Source organism: Manihot esculenta, chromosome 7, assembly GCF_001659605.2.
Source record: "Manihot esculenta cultivar AM560-2 chromosome 7, M.esculenta_v8, whole genome shotgun sequence".
Lineage (NCBI taxonomy): Eukaryota > Viridiplantae > Streptophyta > Magnoliopsida > Malpighiales > Euphorbiaceae > Manihot > Manihot esculenta.
The window spans coordinates 214,730-233,721 of NC_035167.2; the positions used below are offsets into that span (position 1 = coordinate 214,730).

Below are 18,992 nucleotides of genomic sequence, written 5' to 3' on the forward strand. Positions count from 1 at the left end.
GTGGTGGTTCCACAGAACTTTCACCATTGGTATCTCCTTGTTTCTCAGCTTTCTGATCTGGGTGTCAAGGATCCGCACTGGCTGCTCTACATAGGTGAGATCACTTAAGATTTCCACCTCAGGTTCACTAAGAACCTTCTCTGGATCTGACACAAACTTCCTCAACATAGAAACATGGAATACCGGGTGAATTCTTTCCATAGAAGCCGGTAAATCTAGCATATACGACACAGGCCCGATCTTCTGCAAGATCTCAAAGGGACCAATGTACCGTGGAGCCAGTTTACCCTTCTTTCCAAACCGAACCACTCCCTTCATCGGAGACACCTTGAGCAATACCATATCTCCCTCCTGGAATTCTATCTGCTTCCTACGGATGTCTGCATAGCTTTTCTGTCTGCTTACAGCTGTTTTGATCCTCTCTCTGATGATAGGCACTAACTTGCTGGTTATCTCAACTAACTCTGGCCCTGCAAGAGTTTTCTCTCCTACCTCTTCCCAGCAAACAGGTGTGCGGCACTTCCGCCCATACAAAGCATCATAAGGGGCCCTCCCTATGCTAGCATGATGGCTGTTGTTGTAGGCAAACTCCACCAGAGGTAGATGCTGCCTCCAAGAACCGCCAAAGTCTAACACACACATTCGCAGCATATCTTCAATGGTCTGGATGGTTCTCTCTGATTGACCGTCTGTCTGTGGATGGAAAGCAGTGCTGAAATCCAACCTTGTGCCCATTTCCTTTTGCAGACTCCGCCAAAACCTGGAGGTGAACTGAGGTCCTCGATCTGATACTATCGACACTGGAACTCCATGCAACCTTACTATCTCGTCTACATACACCTGCGCCAACTTGTCCACAGAGTAGTTACTCCTGACTGGCATGAAGTGAGCAGATTTCGTGAGTCTATCCACAATCACCCATATGGAGTCTAGTCTGTTAGACGTCGCCGGTAACCCCACTACAAAATCCATAGCTATGTTTTCCCATTTCCATTCTGGAATCGGCAGTGGGTTAAGCATTCCAGCCGGCTTCTGGTGCTCTAGCTTCACCCTTTGACATGTCTCGCAGGCTGACACGAACTGTGCCACTTCTCTCTTCATTGCTGGCCACCAATACACCCTTCTCAGATCTTGATACATCTTGGTGGCTCCAGGGTGAACGCTATACCTCGCATTATGAGCTTCCCTCATAATGTCTGCCTTCAAACTGCTATCATCTGGTACACATAACCTCTTACCGTGCCGAAGAATCCCCTCACCGTCAAATCTGAACTCTGCACTGTTGCCAGACTGAACAGTCCTGGCAATCTTCACTAACTCCGGGTCTTCATACTGTTTCAGAGCCACTTGCTCGAGAAACACTGGTGTCACTTTCATCTGTGCGATCAAAGCACCTGTACCAGATAACTGCAACTGTAACCCTTCTTCCACGAGCTTGTAGAAATCCTTCACCACCGGTCTTCTCTCTACTGCAATGTGGGATAAACTGCCAAGTGACTTTCGGCTTAAGGCATTAGCGACAACATTAGCCTTGCCCGGATGATACTGGATTTTACAATCGTAATCACTGAGCAATTCTACCCACCGTCTCTGCCTCAAGTTTAACTCTCTCTGACTTAAGATGTGCTGCAGGCTCTTATGATCCGTATAGATCTCACACTTTACCCCATAGAGGTAATGCCTCCACATCTTAAGTGCAAAGATAATAGCTGCCATCTCCAGATCGTGTGTCGGGTAATTCAGCTGGTGCTTCTTCAGCTGTCTAGAAGCATAAGCTATCACTCTGTCATTCTGCATCAACACACAACCTAATCCCACTCGGGATGCATCACAGAACACTGTGAAATCTTCATCACTACTCGGCAGAGCTAACACCGGTGCTGAAGTCAACCGTCTCTTCAACTCTGCAAAACTCTCCTCACAGTCCTCTGACCACACAAACTTCTGATTCTTTCTGGTCAGTCTGGTCATAGGAGCAGCTATCTTCAAGAAGTCTTGAACGAACCTCCGATAGTAGCCTGCCAAACCCAGAAAACTCTTGATCTCAGTCACTGTAGTGGGTGTAGGCCAGTTGGCTACTGCCTCTACCTTTTTGGGATCTACTGCTATACCTTCCTCTGATACAACATGTCCCAAAAAGGAAATGCTCCTTAGCCAGAACTCGCACTTGGAGAACTTGGCATACAAGCCATGCTCTCGCAAGGTTTGAAGCACGAAACGCAGATGCTGGGCATGCTCCTCTGCATTCCTGGAGTACACCAAGATATCATCAATAAAGACGATCACAAAACGATCCAAGTACTCCCTGAAAACCCTGTTCATGAGATCCATGAATGGTGCAGGGGCGTTAGTCAACCCGAACGGCATCACAAGGAACTCATAATGCCCATATCTGGTTCTGAAAGCAGTCTTGGATACATCTCCTTCCCTGATCTTCAACTGGTGGTATCCGGATCTCAGATCTATTTTAGAAAAACAACCTGCTCCTGCCAGCTGGTCGAATAGATCATCGATCCTGGGTAAAGGATACTTGTTTTTGATAGTGACTTTGTTCAACTGTCTGTAGTCGACACAAAGTCTAAGAGGTCCATCCTTCTTTCTGACAAATAATACTGGAGCACCCCAGGGTGAGGTACTCGGGCGGATGAAACCCTTAACTACCAAATCCTGTAACTGCTCTTTCAACTCTCGCAACTCCGCTGGTGCCATCCTGTAGGGAGGAATAGAGATCGGTCTGGCATTGGGCATCAACTCAATCTCGAACTCTATTTCCCTATCAGGTGGTAGTCCTGGAAGCTCTTCAGGAAACACATCTGGGAAGTCTCGAACAACTGGTACTGAGGATGGTTCCCTAACCTGACTATCTAGCTCTCTCACAAAAGCTAGGAACCCCTGACACCCCTTCCTTAACATCCTACGAGCCTGGAGGGCTGATATCAAACCCCTAGGTGTCCCTCTCCTGTCTCCTCTGAAGACACACTCTGACCCATCCTAGTCTCTAACACTGACTACTTTGTCTCTACAGTTCAGGGTAGCATCATACGTAGATAACCAGTCCATCCCTAGAATGACATCAAAATTTGTCAACTCTAGAACCACCAGGTCAGCTGGAAGGTATCTACCCTCTATGCACACTGGACTGAACTGACAGACTGACTCTGCCAAAGATGGATCACATTTGGGTCCACTGACCCATAGAGGACACTCTAACTCAGACACCATCAGACCCAACCTCTCTGCAGCTCTAGAAGAAATGAAAGAGTGAGAAGCACCGGGGTCCATTAAAGCATACACCTTTGAACACCCAATGATGAGATTACCTGACACCACCGTGTTCGAAGTGTCTGCCTCCTGTTGAGTCAGGGTGAAAATCCGTGCTGGGGCTGACGGACCTGCACCTCGGGAACCCATCCCTGATGAAGAGGCTGCCCCTCTTCCTCTTCCTCTGCCACTGCTTGGTGGTATGGCTGAAGCTACTGGCTGTACTACACTGCCCGCACTCATCTGCTGGGATGGTGCAATCAAAGTCACCTGAGGACATTCCCGTGCATAATGTCCCTCCTGTCCACATTTATAGCAGGCTGTGGATCCCAACTGACAAGTTCCTCTATGCTATTTGCCACACCTCTTGCACACTGGAAAATCTACGCCAGAACTGGAGCCACTACTCATTCCCAGACCCGACTTCAGCCTGTTCCAGACCTTGCCTCTCTTTCCTCTGAATTTCTCCCATCTCTTCTTACTCGCACTTGCCGTACCAGAAGCCTGTGCCTTTGCTTGCTTGACTACTCCCTGACTTATGGCACTGGCCTCCATCTTTCTAGCAGCATCCACAATAGAGTGGAAACTTTCCTTCTCCGCATGAAGAATCAAAGAGAAATACCTGGGATGAAGCCTTGTGGCATATCTCTTTGCCTTCTTCTGATCTGTATCATATGCCTGACCGACATATGGCAACAATTCCAGGAACTTATCTGTATATTCATCAACGCTCATCTCCTCCGTCTGTCTCAACTGCTCAAACTCCACAACCTTGAGTTCCCTGGAACTGTCAGGAAAAGCCCATCCAGCAAATTCGTTGGCGAACTCTTCCCATGTCATCCTTTCAAGTCTCGGGTCCACATAGTTCGTAAACCATTCTCTAGCTTTCTTACACTTTAAAGTGAACCCTGCCATCTCAATGGCTCTCCCGTCATCTGCTCCCAACTCACTTGTTATCATTCTGACTGCACTGAGATACTCAAAGGGATCATCTCCTGTATTGAATTTAGGAGCATCCAACTTTAAGTACTCGGTCATCTTCACCTTACTTCCCCCTGAAGAACTGGGTTGCTGTGCTTCCACAACAGGGGCTACTGGTTCAGGAGGTGGTGGTGGAGGAACTGGTTCCCTCACTTCAGGCTGTACTGGACTTGGATGAACAGGTGGGGGTGGATACATGTGATATGGTGGATAGAAGGAAGGATAGGGCATATATGGCATGTAGGGTGGATATGGGGCAAAGCTGGAGTAATCCGACGTGCCTCCCATCGGATACTCTGGGCCCTGAGGAAAGGGTGGATAGCCAAACCCCGAGACCTGTGCGCCTCCCTGGGACTCCCCCATACCTTCTTCTGACCTTCCTACACCCATGCTTACATCTCTACTCTGATCCTCCTCCATCACACCTCTTTCTTCTACTGACCTTCCCCCTCTGCTTACTCCTCTCCTGCTCTCGTCAGAAGACCTTCTTGGGTCTCGTGACATTCCTTCCCTGCTTGACCTGTGAGATCTTACCCTTGGCAAGGCAGGTGGACGAGCAGCTGTACCCTCACTTACAGGTGGGACTTTAGTCAATCTCGCGGATCGACGAGTTCCTCGCATCTTCACTCTCTGGAAAACAACAAATCACATAACACATAAGCAACACATCAAAAACATGCACATGCATAACTCATGGCATTACACTTCAGCCTACATCCTATCCTCGTGGACATGTTTTCCTATGGTGCTTGACCTGCTAACCTCTCTATGAGCCCAACTCTCTCTCTATAGGTCCGACCATGTGAAGCTAGGGCTCTGATACCAATCTGTAACAGCCCAGAAACCGAACTGCCACCGGCACTAGGATCCAGATCGACTTAAGGTCGCCGGGACCCGTAGTAAGCCTGCTATCCTGTCTGTATACCTGTGAAATCCCATACATGATCATACATTTGCTGTAAAAACATAAAACTGTTCTTCATTCCAAGGCTTAACCTGTGCATGCACTCTCTCTGTGCTCTACTAATCCCTCCTAGAGCTCCTCATGGCTCTAGGCGGATCAAACTCATAATGTTAAGCCTGGTTTTTGCTCATAAACATACAACAATAAAGAAACATACATAAACTGATCATGTAACGCCACAAAGGGATTACAAGTCTTATAAGTCAAGCACCATTCTATACACGGTCCATATACACTATCTCTATACATTTACATGTCCACACTAGCTATTACAATACTCTGTACTCTTCCTGTACCCTGCTGAGTTCTCTCTGACCTCTGAACCTGCACAACTGGAGTTAGGGGAGAGGGATGAGCTACTATAGCCCAGTGAGTAGAATAGTAATAAAATCACAGGTGATAAAACATGCTCGCATGAAATGCATCACATCACAAGTAATCACATCACCTCGGCCGGACGGATCAAAACTCCCTCTATCTCATCTGGGGTACCAGAGTACCATGTGCCTGGTCCCCGTAGGGCTGTTCCAGGTCTTTGTGCCTGGTCCCCGTAGGGCTATTCCAGGTCTTTCCTCTGAGGGCTAATGAATCCTCACGAAGTCCGTGCCGTCTCACATAAGCAATGTACAAGGAGCCATGCCAAGTACAAGGATAAATGCAATGCGTCATAGTCGTGTACACTAATGCACTCACCCTATAGCAGATTCATGATGCATGAAGCATGATAAAAGATTCAGTTCTCATATTAAAACATTAAGTTAAGTTCCACTCACCTTTAGTTATCTCTGACCTGACTCTGCAGGTTCTGACACTGGACTCACTGCTGACTTCCCTGATTGCTCTAGTCCGTACCTACACAGGTGGACTCACATGAGGGACCAAACTCACTCAAGAACATCTCTAAGAAACTCCCCAAAACCCCTCTAAACGATCCTAAAACCATCACATAAAACATGCAAAAGAAAGCTGGACAGGGCACTTTCGGCGGCAGGTTCGGCGGCCGAAACCCCACTCCAGAGACGAAACTCATGCATGTTCGGCGGCACCTTCGGCGGCCGAAGGTCTCGTCCAGAGACGAAACTCACATACTTTCGGCGGCCGAACTCCCTCTTTCGGCGGCTGAAAGTCTCTTTCTAAACCGAAAGCCTAGCTTTCGGGGGCAAGTTTTGGCAGCCGAAACTGCCTCCACAAGGGGTTCAGCGGCCGAACCTTCCTTCGGCGGCCGAACCTGGTTTTGCCCGAAGGGCAGAACCCTACTCTGTTTCATGCAAACTTTGCCCAAAAACCTACAAACATGCATAGCAACCACTCCCAACTAGCATATACACATAGATATGCACAAAGGGGTCTAAAACTACCCTAAAACCCCAAACAAACATAGCAACGTCATAAAACCTTGCACAATCATCAAAGAAGCTCAGGATCTTCACTTACCCTTTAAACAACTTGAGGATGAAGGATCCTAACGTGGAGATATGAAGAAAAGCTCTGCCAAAGCTCCAAGCTTCAAAACTTGGTTCTTTTGCTCAAAACCTTCAAAAGTCACCAAAACTCTTAAAACTCTTGAAAGATGTGATGAAAATCATGGAAAACATGAAAGTCAACGTGGGAGAGGCTGAAACTCACCTCTGGCTGGAAGTGGAGGAGAAATAACCTCCTTCCACTGACCCTTGGCCCTTTTATAGGTGGCTGGCCAGACCACCTTCGGCAGCCGAACGTGAAGCCGCAACCATGCAATGTTCGGCGGCCGAAAGTGACCTTCGGCAGCCGAACCTTTGCATTTCTCCCTTGTTGCTTTTCTTTCAAAACTCAATGCTTGTAACACTTCAAAACATGAAAACAAGTGAAAATACCTGAGAAAACATATGTATTCCCTTCTCGAGGGTTCCGACACCCAAGATTCCACCGGACTACAGGAATGCCGATGCCGGACTCGAGCCGGGTATTACAGTTCATATGATGAGTAAAGCATCTCAAAAACGGAAACAAAATAAATAAAAAAAACTGCGGCTATCTGTGTGTGTTATTGAAAGCAAAAATAAATAATAAAAAAAATTCAACTAATGCAAGCAAACTAAAAATCAAAGCAAAAATAAACTCAAAAAGTAAAAATTCAGAAATGTGCACTCCCACACCTAAATCATGCATTGTCCTCAATGTATAGGAAATATTAAAATGCAAAAGAAACTAAGTACTCCCCTGGGTGTGGTATGCATGGTGCGATCCACTTGATCAAGACTCAAGTAATTGGGGAAGAGAAAAGAGTCCCAACTGCATTGAGCAAAAAGTGTAGCACTCCTTTTGATTTGGTCTTAGCCCATCCTATTTTTTCCATGTACTCATGAAGCAATATGATTAGCTTCTCCTCTTTCAGATGAGGTGTGCCTCTAGCCCTTATGTTTGCATTTTTGAGATGATTGGGAAGCACTTTGAACTCCAATTCATGTTTCTCTATGTGTAGCTGCAATTTGGTATTGAATTCAGGCAAAACAAATTCTATCTTATCTGGAGGTTTGGGCAAGCATTGATCTGCATGGTCCTTTGGTTTAGGTGCTTGGAATACCATTTGTTCCTTGTGAGCATGGATTGGATCTATGGCTGAAATGGTTTCAGTTTCCTCCTTCTGCGTAAGATTGGACTGAAAGGGAGGACTGGGAGAGCTCACATGCGTTGGAAGCTGAAAGGACGCGTATGGAGGTCCTTCAGTTTGCGCAATGCCCTTCTGAAATGGGAGAATGGTGGGATTGTCCTGTGATGGAAGCTGAAGAGGTTTGGTTTGGATGTCCTCTGTCTGTGCAAGGCTCTTCTGCGAACTCATTTGAAGAGGTTCGATTGAGCTTCCTTCATTCTGCGCATGGCTGTAGTCCACCTATTGGATGCAACAATCAGTTTCTTTCAATTCTGGCTCTTTCTGAGTCTCTTCCCTGCAAAGATCATCATTTAGTATATCATCTTGATTTACATAAAAAAACATTTTCACTCAAACAATCAATGATATCTAAATTATCAACAGGTTCTGTTTGATCAGTTTGTTTGGACAAAAGTATTTTGGTTGTGTCTCTTCAGAGGCTTGTTCTTGTACTTGCCAACTTTCCTCATCATCCTCCACATCTTGAAGTTCTTGCTCTCTTCTTAACATGAGAGCATTCAATGAGATGGCCATTTGATCCATTTGTTGTTGCATACTTTGCAAAGTAATTGCCAATGTCCTCATCTTATCTTCATCAAGGTGCATATTGGAACTTGAAGGTGCTGTTTGGGCTTGATATCCTTGATAGTCCTGGTAGTCATTAGCCTCAGCGTAGCCATAGTTCGGTTGGCCTCCCCAATATGAATTGTATGTGTCATGGTAGGGATCATGTCTTGGCTGTTCATAGTATCCTCCATATGCATGAACTGGTTGGTCATTGAATCCTCCAAATGTATGCATTGGTTGGTCATCCTCATAAAGTGTAGGACATCGGGAAGTTAGGTGTCCCACATATCCATAGATCATACATGGCTTTGGTGGCTGGGGTGCTTGAACCTGTTGAACTAGTCCTGCGGCAAAATCTTTCATAAAAGATGTCAGAAAAGAGAGATCAGATCTATTTACCTCATCCATGATTCAGATGTGCGATTGAGATGTTTCAGAAGATGGTTCTGCGCAGAGTGCTCTCTCTTTTTTTTATTATTATTTTTTATTTGGTTCTGAAAGAAAAACAAATAAGTTAAATCAATTCCCCGGCAACGGCGCCAATTTTTGACTCGCGGTTGTCGAAGTCGGTCAAAAATAACCTTTCTGGTTATCAACAATTTACAACTGCAGATAGTGGTGAAAGGATTGAATCCACAGGGAATTGAATACTTACCTATTTTTCTTATCAAGACCAAGAGAATTAACTGAAATAAAAAAATAAACTGAAACAAAAATAAAACTGAAAGAGAAATAAACTGAAAGCAAATATAATTGAAAGAGAAATAAACTGAAACGAGATAAAATTGAAACGAGATAAATCTGAAAGCAAAAATAAACTGAAAGAGAAATAAACTGAAACGAGATAAAACTGAAACGAGATAAATCTGAAAGCAAAAATAAACTGAAAGAGAAATAAATTGAAATGAGATAAAACTGAAACGAGATAAATCTGAAAGCGGAATAAAAATAAATTGCAATAAAAGTAAAATAGGGGTTTTGAGATTGATTTGATTAATAAACTACTGAAAGCAATTAAATAAGCGAATAATAAAATAAAAGAGAAATAAATAATAAGAAAGCTCTAGTTGAAGAATTGAATCCACTTCAGTTGTTGGGATTGATCATTAATATTTAGTTTCTTTTGATTGATTCAATAGATTAGTTATGGAGATGGAAGACGCTTCTCACCACCATGTCTCTCCTTATGATTAAACTAATTAGGGAACGTCCTCTAATTAATTATTAATTAACAAATTGCCAAGGAACGTCCTTGGACCTTAGGCATCAAAACAATTGTTAATTGCATGAAAAAAGAGAGATCCAATCCTAACTACTCAAACGCATTAGATGTTGCTAGATCATACAATTTCCTTGGTTTTTATACCAAGTGTTCTTATGTTTGAATAACTCAAGCAATTACGGACTTAAATCATCCAAACCAACATATTATTACTTTGCAATCAAGAATCAACGTAGATCTAAAGAACAAAGTAATATTGAAATCAAGCATGAAATTGCATGAATATTGAATAACAAAAGATAAACAATGTTTGATCAAGTCTCCCAATCCATAAAACAACTAAAGCATCACCTAATCTTCAACTAGAATAAAAGATTTCAGCCTCTCATGGCTAAAATAAAACCAAAAATAAAAGAAAAGAAGAAAGGTAGAAGAAGAGATGTGAATTTCGTAGGTGCCTCCCAAGGGGGGCTTAAAGGTTGTGTGGAGGCTCCTTATGTGTCTTTTTATAGTTGAAAGTGCTGCCTTAGGTCATACTTGCTTCCTAATTAGTGAAGAGGCTGCCCAAAGTGCTGAAAAGGAAGGAATCGCATTGCAAATTCTTCGGAAGGAAGGAGGCGCGCGGATCAGGCTTCAGAAGAGGAAGGATGCGCGAGGATTGCAGAAGAGGAAGTGGAGCGCAGTCATTGAATGCAGAAGGGAAAGAAATCTGTCTAGTCTTTCCTTTTTAGGTGGAGCCTTCGTTTGAATTTTGAATGCTGAATGGAGAATAGGCAAGTGCGTCTTCATGAGATCTTATTGCCTAAATAGGAAGATATGACTACTGCAGTGTGTGCACATCTTTGAATGAGGAAAGAAAGATCTGCGATTTGAATTTCAAATAATCTTCTGACTAAGCTTTCCTTATTTGCTTTTGCTTATGCACTTCCCTTATTTGAGGACTTTCCTTTTCTGAAAACTTTCCTTATTTGACACTTTTCATAATTGGCTTCACCTTCTGAATAAGGAAAGAAGAATTTGCAATTTGAATTTCAAAGAATCTGTTGATTGCGCTTTCCTTTTCTGGCACTTTCCTTATCAGAAAACTTTTCTTATTTAGCACTTTCCATATTTGGCACTTTTTTGCAATTTTAAGAGCATTTTCTCCAGATTGTCTCTTTACACCTAATATCTGCAAAACATGATTAAAACCACAAAATTAGGTAGAAAAGGTGTAAATAAACATTAATAAGATCATGATAATATGGACTAAAATATGCTCTATCAATCGCCCACACCTCCGCAGCTCAAATCACAGGGTAGTCCCATCATTCATCTAGCACAGACAGGCCATGCGCGATTGGAAAAGGGAGAATCCAGTTCAGCCATACACCCCACTTAGACAAACACCTGTCCCCCCAAACAGCAGAATACAGGTCAGAAAATTTCAGAACCAAATCTAAAGTCTCTTCCAGACCACTTGAAATATGTGTACTTGGAAGCTGAAAAGACATTTCCTGTAATGACCCAGAAACTAGACCGCTACCGGCGCTAGGATCCAGATCGGCTTAAGGCCGCCGAGACCCGTAGCAAGCCTAACATACATCCTGTACAGCTGGTATAATCCCATACATGATCAAACATAAAACATAAAAACTTAAACATCTAATGTATACACCGAGCTTGACCTGTATGCAACATAACTGAAAACATAAAAGAACCCCCTACTAGAGCCCTCAACAAAAGCTCTAGCTGGGTCAACATAACATACATCAAGCTGGGATCACATCCGATGAACCAAAACCTATCTTGTGCATGCATCAAAACCATAAGCATAAAACCTCCACTAGAGTCCTCATCTAATACTCTAGCGTGGTAAACATCACATGCCACAAGTTTAGTTTACACACAACTCAACATTAAAACATTACATACAACATGTACTAAAAAGGGACTAACCAAGCCTTAGGGCCAAGCACAGTACTAATCCATAATATAACTCTACTTGACGTGACATTCCATTACATTATCTTGCAATTCATTACATCAATTTATATTACATGTCCAAATAACACGCTGAATCTTTTGATTATTAAGTTTTTTTTTATTATATAAATTAAATAATAAAATATTTATTAATTAAAAAATTAATTAAAAATTTTTTTAAATTTTAAGAATGTTTTAGTTTATTTTTTTAATTGAGAAGTTAATGAGTAATTAAAGAATAAATTTTTTTTATGGAAATAAAATAGAAAGGGAATAAGTCCAAATAACACTCTGTATCTTCACGTGAGGGCTAAATAAGCTAATTTTTTAAATTTTGACCAAATAAACCCTAAAATCTTTTGAAAGGTGCTGAGTGAGTGAGTGATTTTTTTATAATAAAATAATATATTAAGAATAAAAAAAAAACAAGTATGGCCCAAATCAACCAAAATAAGGATCACTGCTTTTGAAATCCCTGAACCAATTTCTTCCCTCGTACATTAGTCACCTTTAACGATCCCACCTGTTCTCCCATAGTTCACCACTCACCAGTAAAAGAACACAACTATGTCTAGAGAGAAGAACACTGGACTCCAACGTAGAACCAAATTTAGTGATACTATAAAATACTTAAATTAGACACTCTTTACAACAACCTTAGACAAACAGAATCAATATTAAGCAGAAGCCAGAAAACCCATATAAAAACAAATAATTTAGTATTGAAAAATTCATAAATTTTTTAAGATCGAAATAATTAAACAATAAACCACAATTCATCTTATATCATATAATTCATATATTCTACGAATTATGTATATAATTCACATTCTAAGGGTTACTTAGAATTGTAGTGTATTTTACAGGAACTCAAGTATATAGATATTCTCATATTCTACAATCGACGTCCTTTTATTTCACACGAATACAAAAGGTCACTCAATACATGGATATTCTTATAGAAGGTCACTTAATAGATAGCCTTTTAGAAGGAGACCCTTTTAGAAGGAGAGCCTTTTAGAAGAAAAGAGCATAAATATTTTTTTTTTCAGAGAAAAAGAAAAAATTTCTTGAGAAGAGAGACTTGTTCTTTCAAACTAGAAAGAGAACGGAGAGAGACCCACTCTCTTGGTTAACTCTGCCTACCACTCACCCAAAAATTTGAATTTTAAATCTTTTATTTTCTTTTTTTTAAATATATATAAAGTAAATTAAAATTAAGCTATTATCAATAAGATATAAAACCTTATTTCGGACTTTATTTTTTGACTCTATCTTGAGTGTATTATTATTTTCATCTCCACTCACACATGATAGGGTATGATGATATATAAACTGCAATTTTCATACTTAACAAATAGACACCGTGTGACTTATGTATATTTCGAGAGCTCAAATGTTATATGTCTATTAGGACAATATAACTGCTCGAATGACGAAATTTAGAGTAGTTGTAGTATGCAATACCCTAAATTATTTATCATTTTAAATATCCATATAATTACAATTATTTCCTTTTTATGTCCATAATTATGTTTTATCCACATATAAATATAATTGACCGGTCAATGAACATAAAGTTAATGTGATACTTCCGTATGATCTTTCTTACATCTCGATACTTTCAACCTTAATTCAATTTGTTTTAGTAAAAATATCTCGTCAGGTGGCATCATTCATAATATTATAAAATAATAAACATTAAACTAAACCTCAAGTAACAGATCAGAGTCCTAAGAGTATTAATAAGATTACTTATAATCTTTAAGATCTCATACATTAATAAGCCGAGATCAGCACTTATCTTCCCATCATTGATCACAAGCACATGTGATATGAATCACATGCTACAATATCTCTTACATTCATAATGGAGTGTATGTTTCTATTTAAAATACCGTACATATGATAATTTGAGTACACTTAATGTTTAAATTTTGAGTTCTCAAAATTACTCATTTAAAATAGAATTGTTAAAACAGATAATATAACTTATTTACATAAAATCATTGTAAAATACAATAATCTCCCACTATTATTCTCAATCTCTTTGATATGACATCTCGTATTATAAATTTTTAGAGCTCACAATTTTATCCACATATAAAATAAAATTTATAATTGTGTTATATTGTATTATCTCACTAGATAATAAAATCAATACGTATGAAGAGACATTTATTATTTATCTGACATTCTTCTCATAATTATATCACTAATATAAAATAGTATATATAAATTTCACAATTACAATTTATAATTTAAATACATTAATTAATTATCTTATCTTCCATGCTAACTCAATGATTTCAGAAGTTTGTACAAAACGTCTTTTATACTAATTTTTGTTAGATGACCTAAAGTCATTCCATGCATAAAAAAAAACTTTCACTTTGTATGCATTTATATCTCTAATATAATAAATTATAACTTTTTTCTTTTTAAAAAAATATCTTAAAATAAAATTAGGCTAAAGATTTGAGTTTTAAATCTTTTATTTTCTTATTTAATTTATATAAAATAAATTAAAATTGAACCATTATCAATAATATATAAAATTTTATTTCAAAATTTATTTTTTTTTTATTCTATCTTAGATATATTTTTTTTTTCATTTAGAAAATTGTTCAAAAAACAAACCCAATTCCTCAAAAACTGAATACATTTGTAATTATCCACAAGAAAGGTGAGAAAAGTTCATAAAAGCATCAATCGGAGTGAGGAGGTGGGCCATCATCCATGTGCACTTAAGAAACCTAACACCATTGGAGAAATGACTTTGGAGTTTTATGGCTGGGAATGTTAAGAGTGAGGTTGAGAGGATGTGGAGCATGAAGAAATAGGGGATGGGAAGAATCGACAATGCTACTTTAGCTTTGGCTATGGGCGATTATGGGCTTTTTGGAAATGGGCGTGGTGGAATTACACTGGTCTCATCGAGATAATATTTTTGAAATTTTAAAAAATTTACTAAATAATTTTTTTATTAATTTTAATTGTTAAATATTTTATAAAGGTATTTGTATAAGGAATAATTTTGCTATGATGCTATACCATATACATGCATATCCAACAGATATAAAGGTCAAAATCTATTCTAAATTAGCTTAGCTTTAGAGATGGTAATGGCAGCATCAGAATCAAATCATGATGACCACCATGTATAGGAGAACAAAGCACTTGAAGACATTTCCTCAGACAGCCCATTTGTAAGTGCAAGCTAGATAATGGATAGACTGATGGAATGTGCATTATTAATTATTGTAAGGTGGAAAAGTTGATTATGTAGGGACTATTATTATTCCATGCACCTCAAACTCTCTTTGATCATCATCTAATCAAAATTCTAATCATTATAGGGGAATGTACTTGATGGGTATGTGATCTATCAATGTTTATGTGTTTTATCTCTCATACTAAAATGGAAAAAATAGAATTAATGAATATTTTTAATGTTAATTAATGAATATTGATACTTTTCCTTGATATTTTCTATATAAATTATTAATAATATTTAATATTATCTATATCTCATAATATTTGACGTTTAAAGTGATTGAGTTTCGATAGATAAAATTGTAAAATTTAATTATTAGAAAGCAAAATTAAGTTAGAAGAATAGATTAAATTATATTTTAAAATTGTTAATTATGATTTGAGAAATAAAATTGATCAATTAAAAAAATGTTAAAATTTTACTTAAAACAAGGAAAAATAGAATGCTGATATTTAAATAATTTAAAATTTAAGCAGGATTAATCAGATGATTAGATTATGTTAATTTTATTAGGATTAATTTAAATGATTTGATTATGTTACATTTTAAAAATTATTAATTATCCCATTTCAAAAAAGAAAATTAATTATCATATTATAAACTAAGTATTAAATTGAAATTGACCAATTAAGAACAAAAAAAATTAAAAGAAAAACTTAAAATTCTCTTAAAAAAATATACAGAATGCGGAACATTTAGAGGGATCTTGAACTTTTTCTTTGTTTTAGCTTTATATTACATGGAATATATAAAAAAAAATTATAAAATATAATTATAAAAAAGATGATTACAAAATTATCACATAAAAAAAATTTCAGATTTAACTCTTCAATACCTAAAATCTCTCCATCTCTTTTACATATAGAAATTTTTTTTTATAATTTTTATAAATTATAATTTTTTATATATACATTTTTTTCAAATTATAAAAACTAAATAATATAATATTTAACAATTAAAATTAATAAAAATAATTTAGTAATTTGAATTAGTTAATTATAGTATATTAATATAAGCTAATAATGATGATATGAAATCCAGAGAAATAGGGTTTTACAGAGGTTTTTGGAATAATAAAAAAAATTTAGACCTAGAGGAGAGTATTTCTCCTTTTATATGTTATCTTTTGTCTTCTAGTGCAGAACGTATATCATTGGACCACCTATCCCTGCTACGGATAAAATTAACCATAATTTTGCTACGTAAAATAGAATACCGGATAACAAAATATATTAGCAAATTTTTTTAAAAAAAATAGCAAGATTTGATTCATTTTTTTATCAGTTAAAAAAATTGCAACAACAGGATATGATTAAAAAATAATAAATAATTTTTTTCTCTATAATTGTCGGATATTAATAGTAGGAGACCTCATAATGTTCCTCTATATATAATTAACTACAAAAAAAATATGTAACAGCAAATGTGACTTTCTATTTGCATCCCTCTGGAATCTTCCCTACAATTGTTGGCTTAACATCAATGCATTCAGATTTTGCTGGGCCTTCAGGACCACTATATGTCAAGTCAATGTTCGCAAGTTCCACTTTTTCACATGGGACTCCACTGCTGCATATAAGTTGAACGGTAAGAGGAGTTGCAGAAGTTCCCTTTATATTTTTGAAGCTAACATCACTAATCTTCACTTTAGATGGTTCCTGGAAAAAAAAAAAAGAGAGAAGAAATAATTATTTATACAAACAATAAGTAATTGTCATATAATAATATATTGTTTTGGAACAGTTTTCACCTTTTTATTGCATTTATTCCATGGACAATACATTTGATCTACAATAATAGGATTGGAGACATTTTCCATAGTAATATCTTGGAAATGAATATTAGTTGCAGTATTAGGAAACATTGCAGGCCAAGTTTTAATTCTAACACCATTAGTTGTACCGGTGAGGGTGCAATCGGAAACGGTAATTCCGGAAACAGGATCTTCATTCTCATACTTCCCCAAGCTCCCTATACTGATGCCATGACCAGGTCCACATGCCACTTTTGTGATTTTTAGATTTTCGGTTCCATCACCAATAGAGATACAATCATCACCCGTGCCTATTTTGGCATTAGATATAGTCACTCCCTTTGATCGCCCAATATGAATTCCATCTGTATTAAGGCTACCTTCAGGTGTACTGACTTTGAAGCCTTCAAATGTGAAGTCCTCACATCCCAATACATTGACGTGAAAGTACTTGCTATTAAGAGACGTTATGTCACGAACTAAACCTTTGGTAATGAAGTTAAACCTTATATTCTGATGAAAAATGTAAAGCAATAAAAGCATTTTAGAAAAGTTTTGGTACGTAATTACAATTTATGGTAAATTTAAATTAGTAACATTTTGTAATTTCATGTAAACTAAAAAAAAATACCATAGGATGTTTCTTGCAATTTTTTGGATCTTTGTCACAAGATACTCCCTTCCATGCAACTTCTCCTTGACCATCTAAAGTTCCTTTTCCAGATAGTGTGAATTGATCAATATGGTTAAAATTAAACCAACCATCCCCCCCTGCAAGCTCTGGTGGGGCTTGCACGGTTCCCTGAACTTCTACCTCTATTGCCCCTTTGCAAGGACCTGTAACATTCACTATACCTGCCAAGAATGTCCCTGCTGGAATCAATATTTTGCTAGATCCTGCTGCTGCACAAGCCTCTTTCCAAGCATCCGCTATAGCCTAAAAGATAAAGGAAAGAGAAAGGTAAGAATTTTAAGTTTAGCTAATATCCTAATATTCATGGGTGAATTATATGTTTATACCTTACTTGCATCTGCTTTTCCATCAGGTGCTGCACCAAATTTTGTTATATCAAAAACAGCTGGTTGTGCTTGAACAAGAGAGAAATTTATGAACAATAGAGATACAATTGAGAAGATTATTTTAGTATCCATTATTTTTTTTGCTTCCTTCTTTTATTTTTAATAAAGATTTTACAATGATGAAATTATTTATCTTTCTATATGCTGCTTTATAAGGCTAAAATTTACCAAATTTAATTAAATACTAATAATATTTTATATATTTGGTATTAAGCAATTTTTTTAGAACCTCTGTATTTGGAAACGTTGAATGTTCTAAGCTAAAAATAGATTCCCAAAATGTACCATGTGTTATATCATCCATATCTCATGTTGTGGTTATGATGACATGTAGATAATTTCTCATGTAATTCTTAAAGCTAAAGATTATTTGTTGGAGAAAGACTTAAACAGGTTGATTTTTTTCACTTTTGATGTTTTAGTAAGATAATAAAGGATTAAAGAATAAAAAGAGAAAAATTATGTCTAGACTCTGAATTCTGAAATTAAGGGAGTCATGGGCGTAATGAAAGACACAAGGAAATAAGGAACAAAGTCTTGCTTAAACTCTAAGTCTCAGATGCACTATGTTATGGGCATAACATATCTAACGAAAGAAACCAGAGTCTAATTCCATATTTGACACACAATTTAATGATCCTTATCCGCAAAAACATATCAAACTCAATTGTTTTAGGAAAAATAAAGCACAAAATGTAAGTGAAATCATGGATATACCTAAATACACTTTTCCATCTAATTTTGGTTACTTGTATTTAGGCTAAACTAGGATTTTTAGTACTATATAAAGATGCTATTTTGATATACAACATCATCTTTTACTCCTGATTAATTTTGGGAGGCTGAAAACATTTTTCTTATTGCATTTCAACCATGAACATATGTAGCTAAATTCTCTTTTTAGTTGAAGGATAATTGAAGTTTTAGTTCATTTAGTTGTGAGATCTAATTGGTTTTATTATTTTCTTAATGTTTCTTGGTATTTATATTGTTTTTATACCTATTATTTATTCTTGTTCTATTGATTGTAGCATTAAGGTGTCATTGCTCAATTAATAGGATAATATATTATTATTCAAGTCGATTAAATTCATAATTATTTTAGTTTAATACGAAATTAGTGGTGAATTAGTTTAAGTAAAGCCCTCCTAAGGAACAAAATAATCAAACTAAAATGAATCGAGCTTTTGTGTTATTAGTTAGAATCAGGTCTTCTAATTCCTAATGTAGTAATTGGATTAAATTATTAGTAGCGTCTCGTACTACTTTTCAAAAGCAAAAGCTCGTTAACGA

The 18,992-nt window shown here is 37.4% G+C and overlaps 1 protein-coding gene across 1 annotated transcript; it reads right to left on the reverse strand.

Annotated features, from left to right (window-relative positions):
* Positions 1 to 16,299: 16,299 nt before the first annotated feature.
* LOC110607361 (exopolygalacturonase-like) lies at positions 16,300 to 17,771 on the reverse strand. Its single transcript, XM_043958510.1, has 4 exons — positions 17,640 to 17,771; positions 17,251 to 17,556; positions 16,617 to 17,132; positions 16,300 to 16,524 (listed from the first exon to the last, which is right to left on the reverse strand). The coding sequence occupies exons 1-4, from the start codon at positions 17,769 to 17,771 to the stop codon at positions 16,300 to 16,302; spliced, it is 1,179 nt and encodes a 392-aa protein (XP_043814445.1).
* Between the last annotated feature and the right edge of the window lie 1,221 nt (positions 17,772 to 18,992).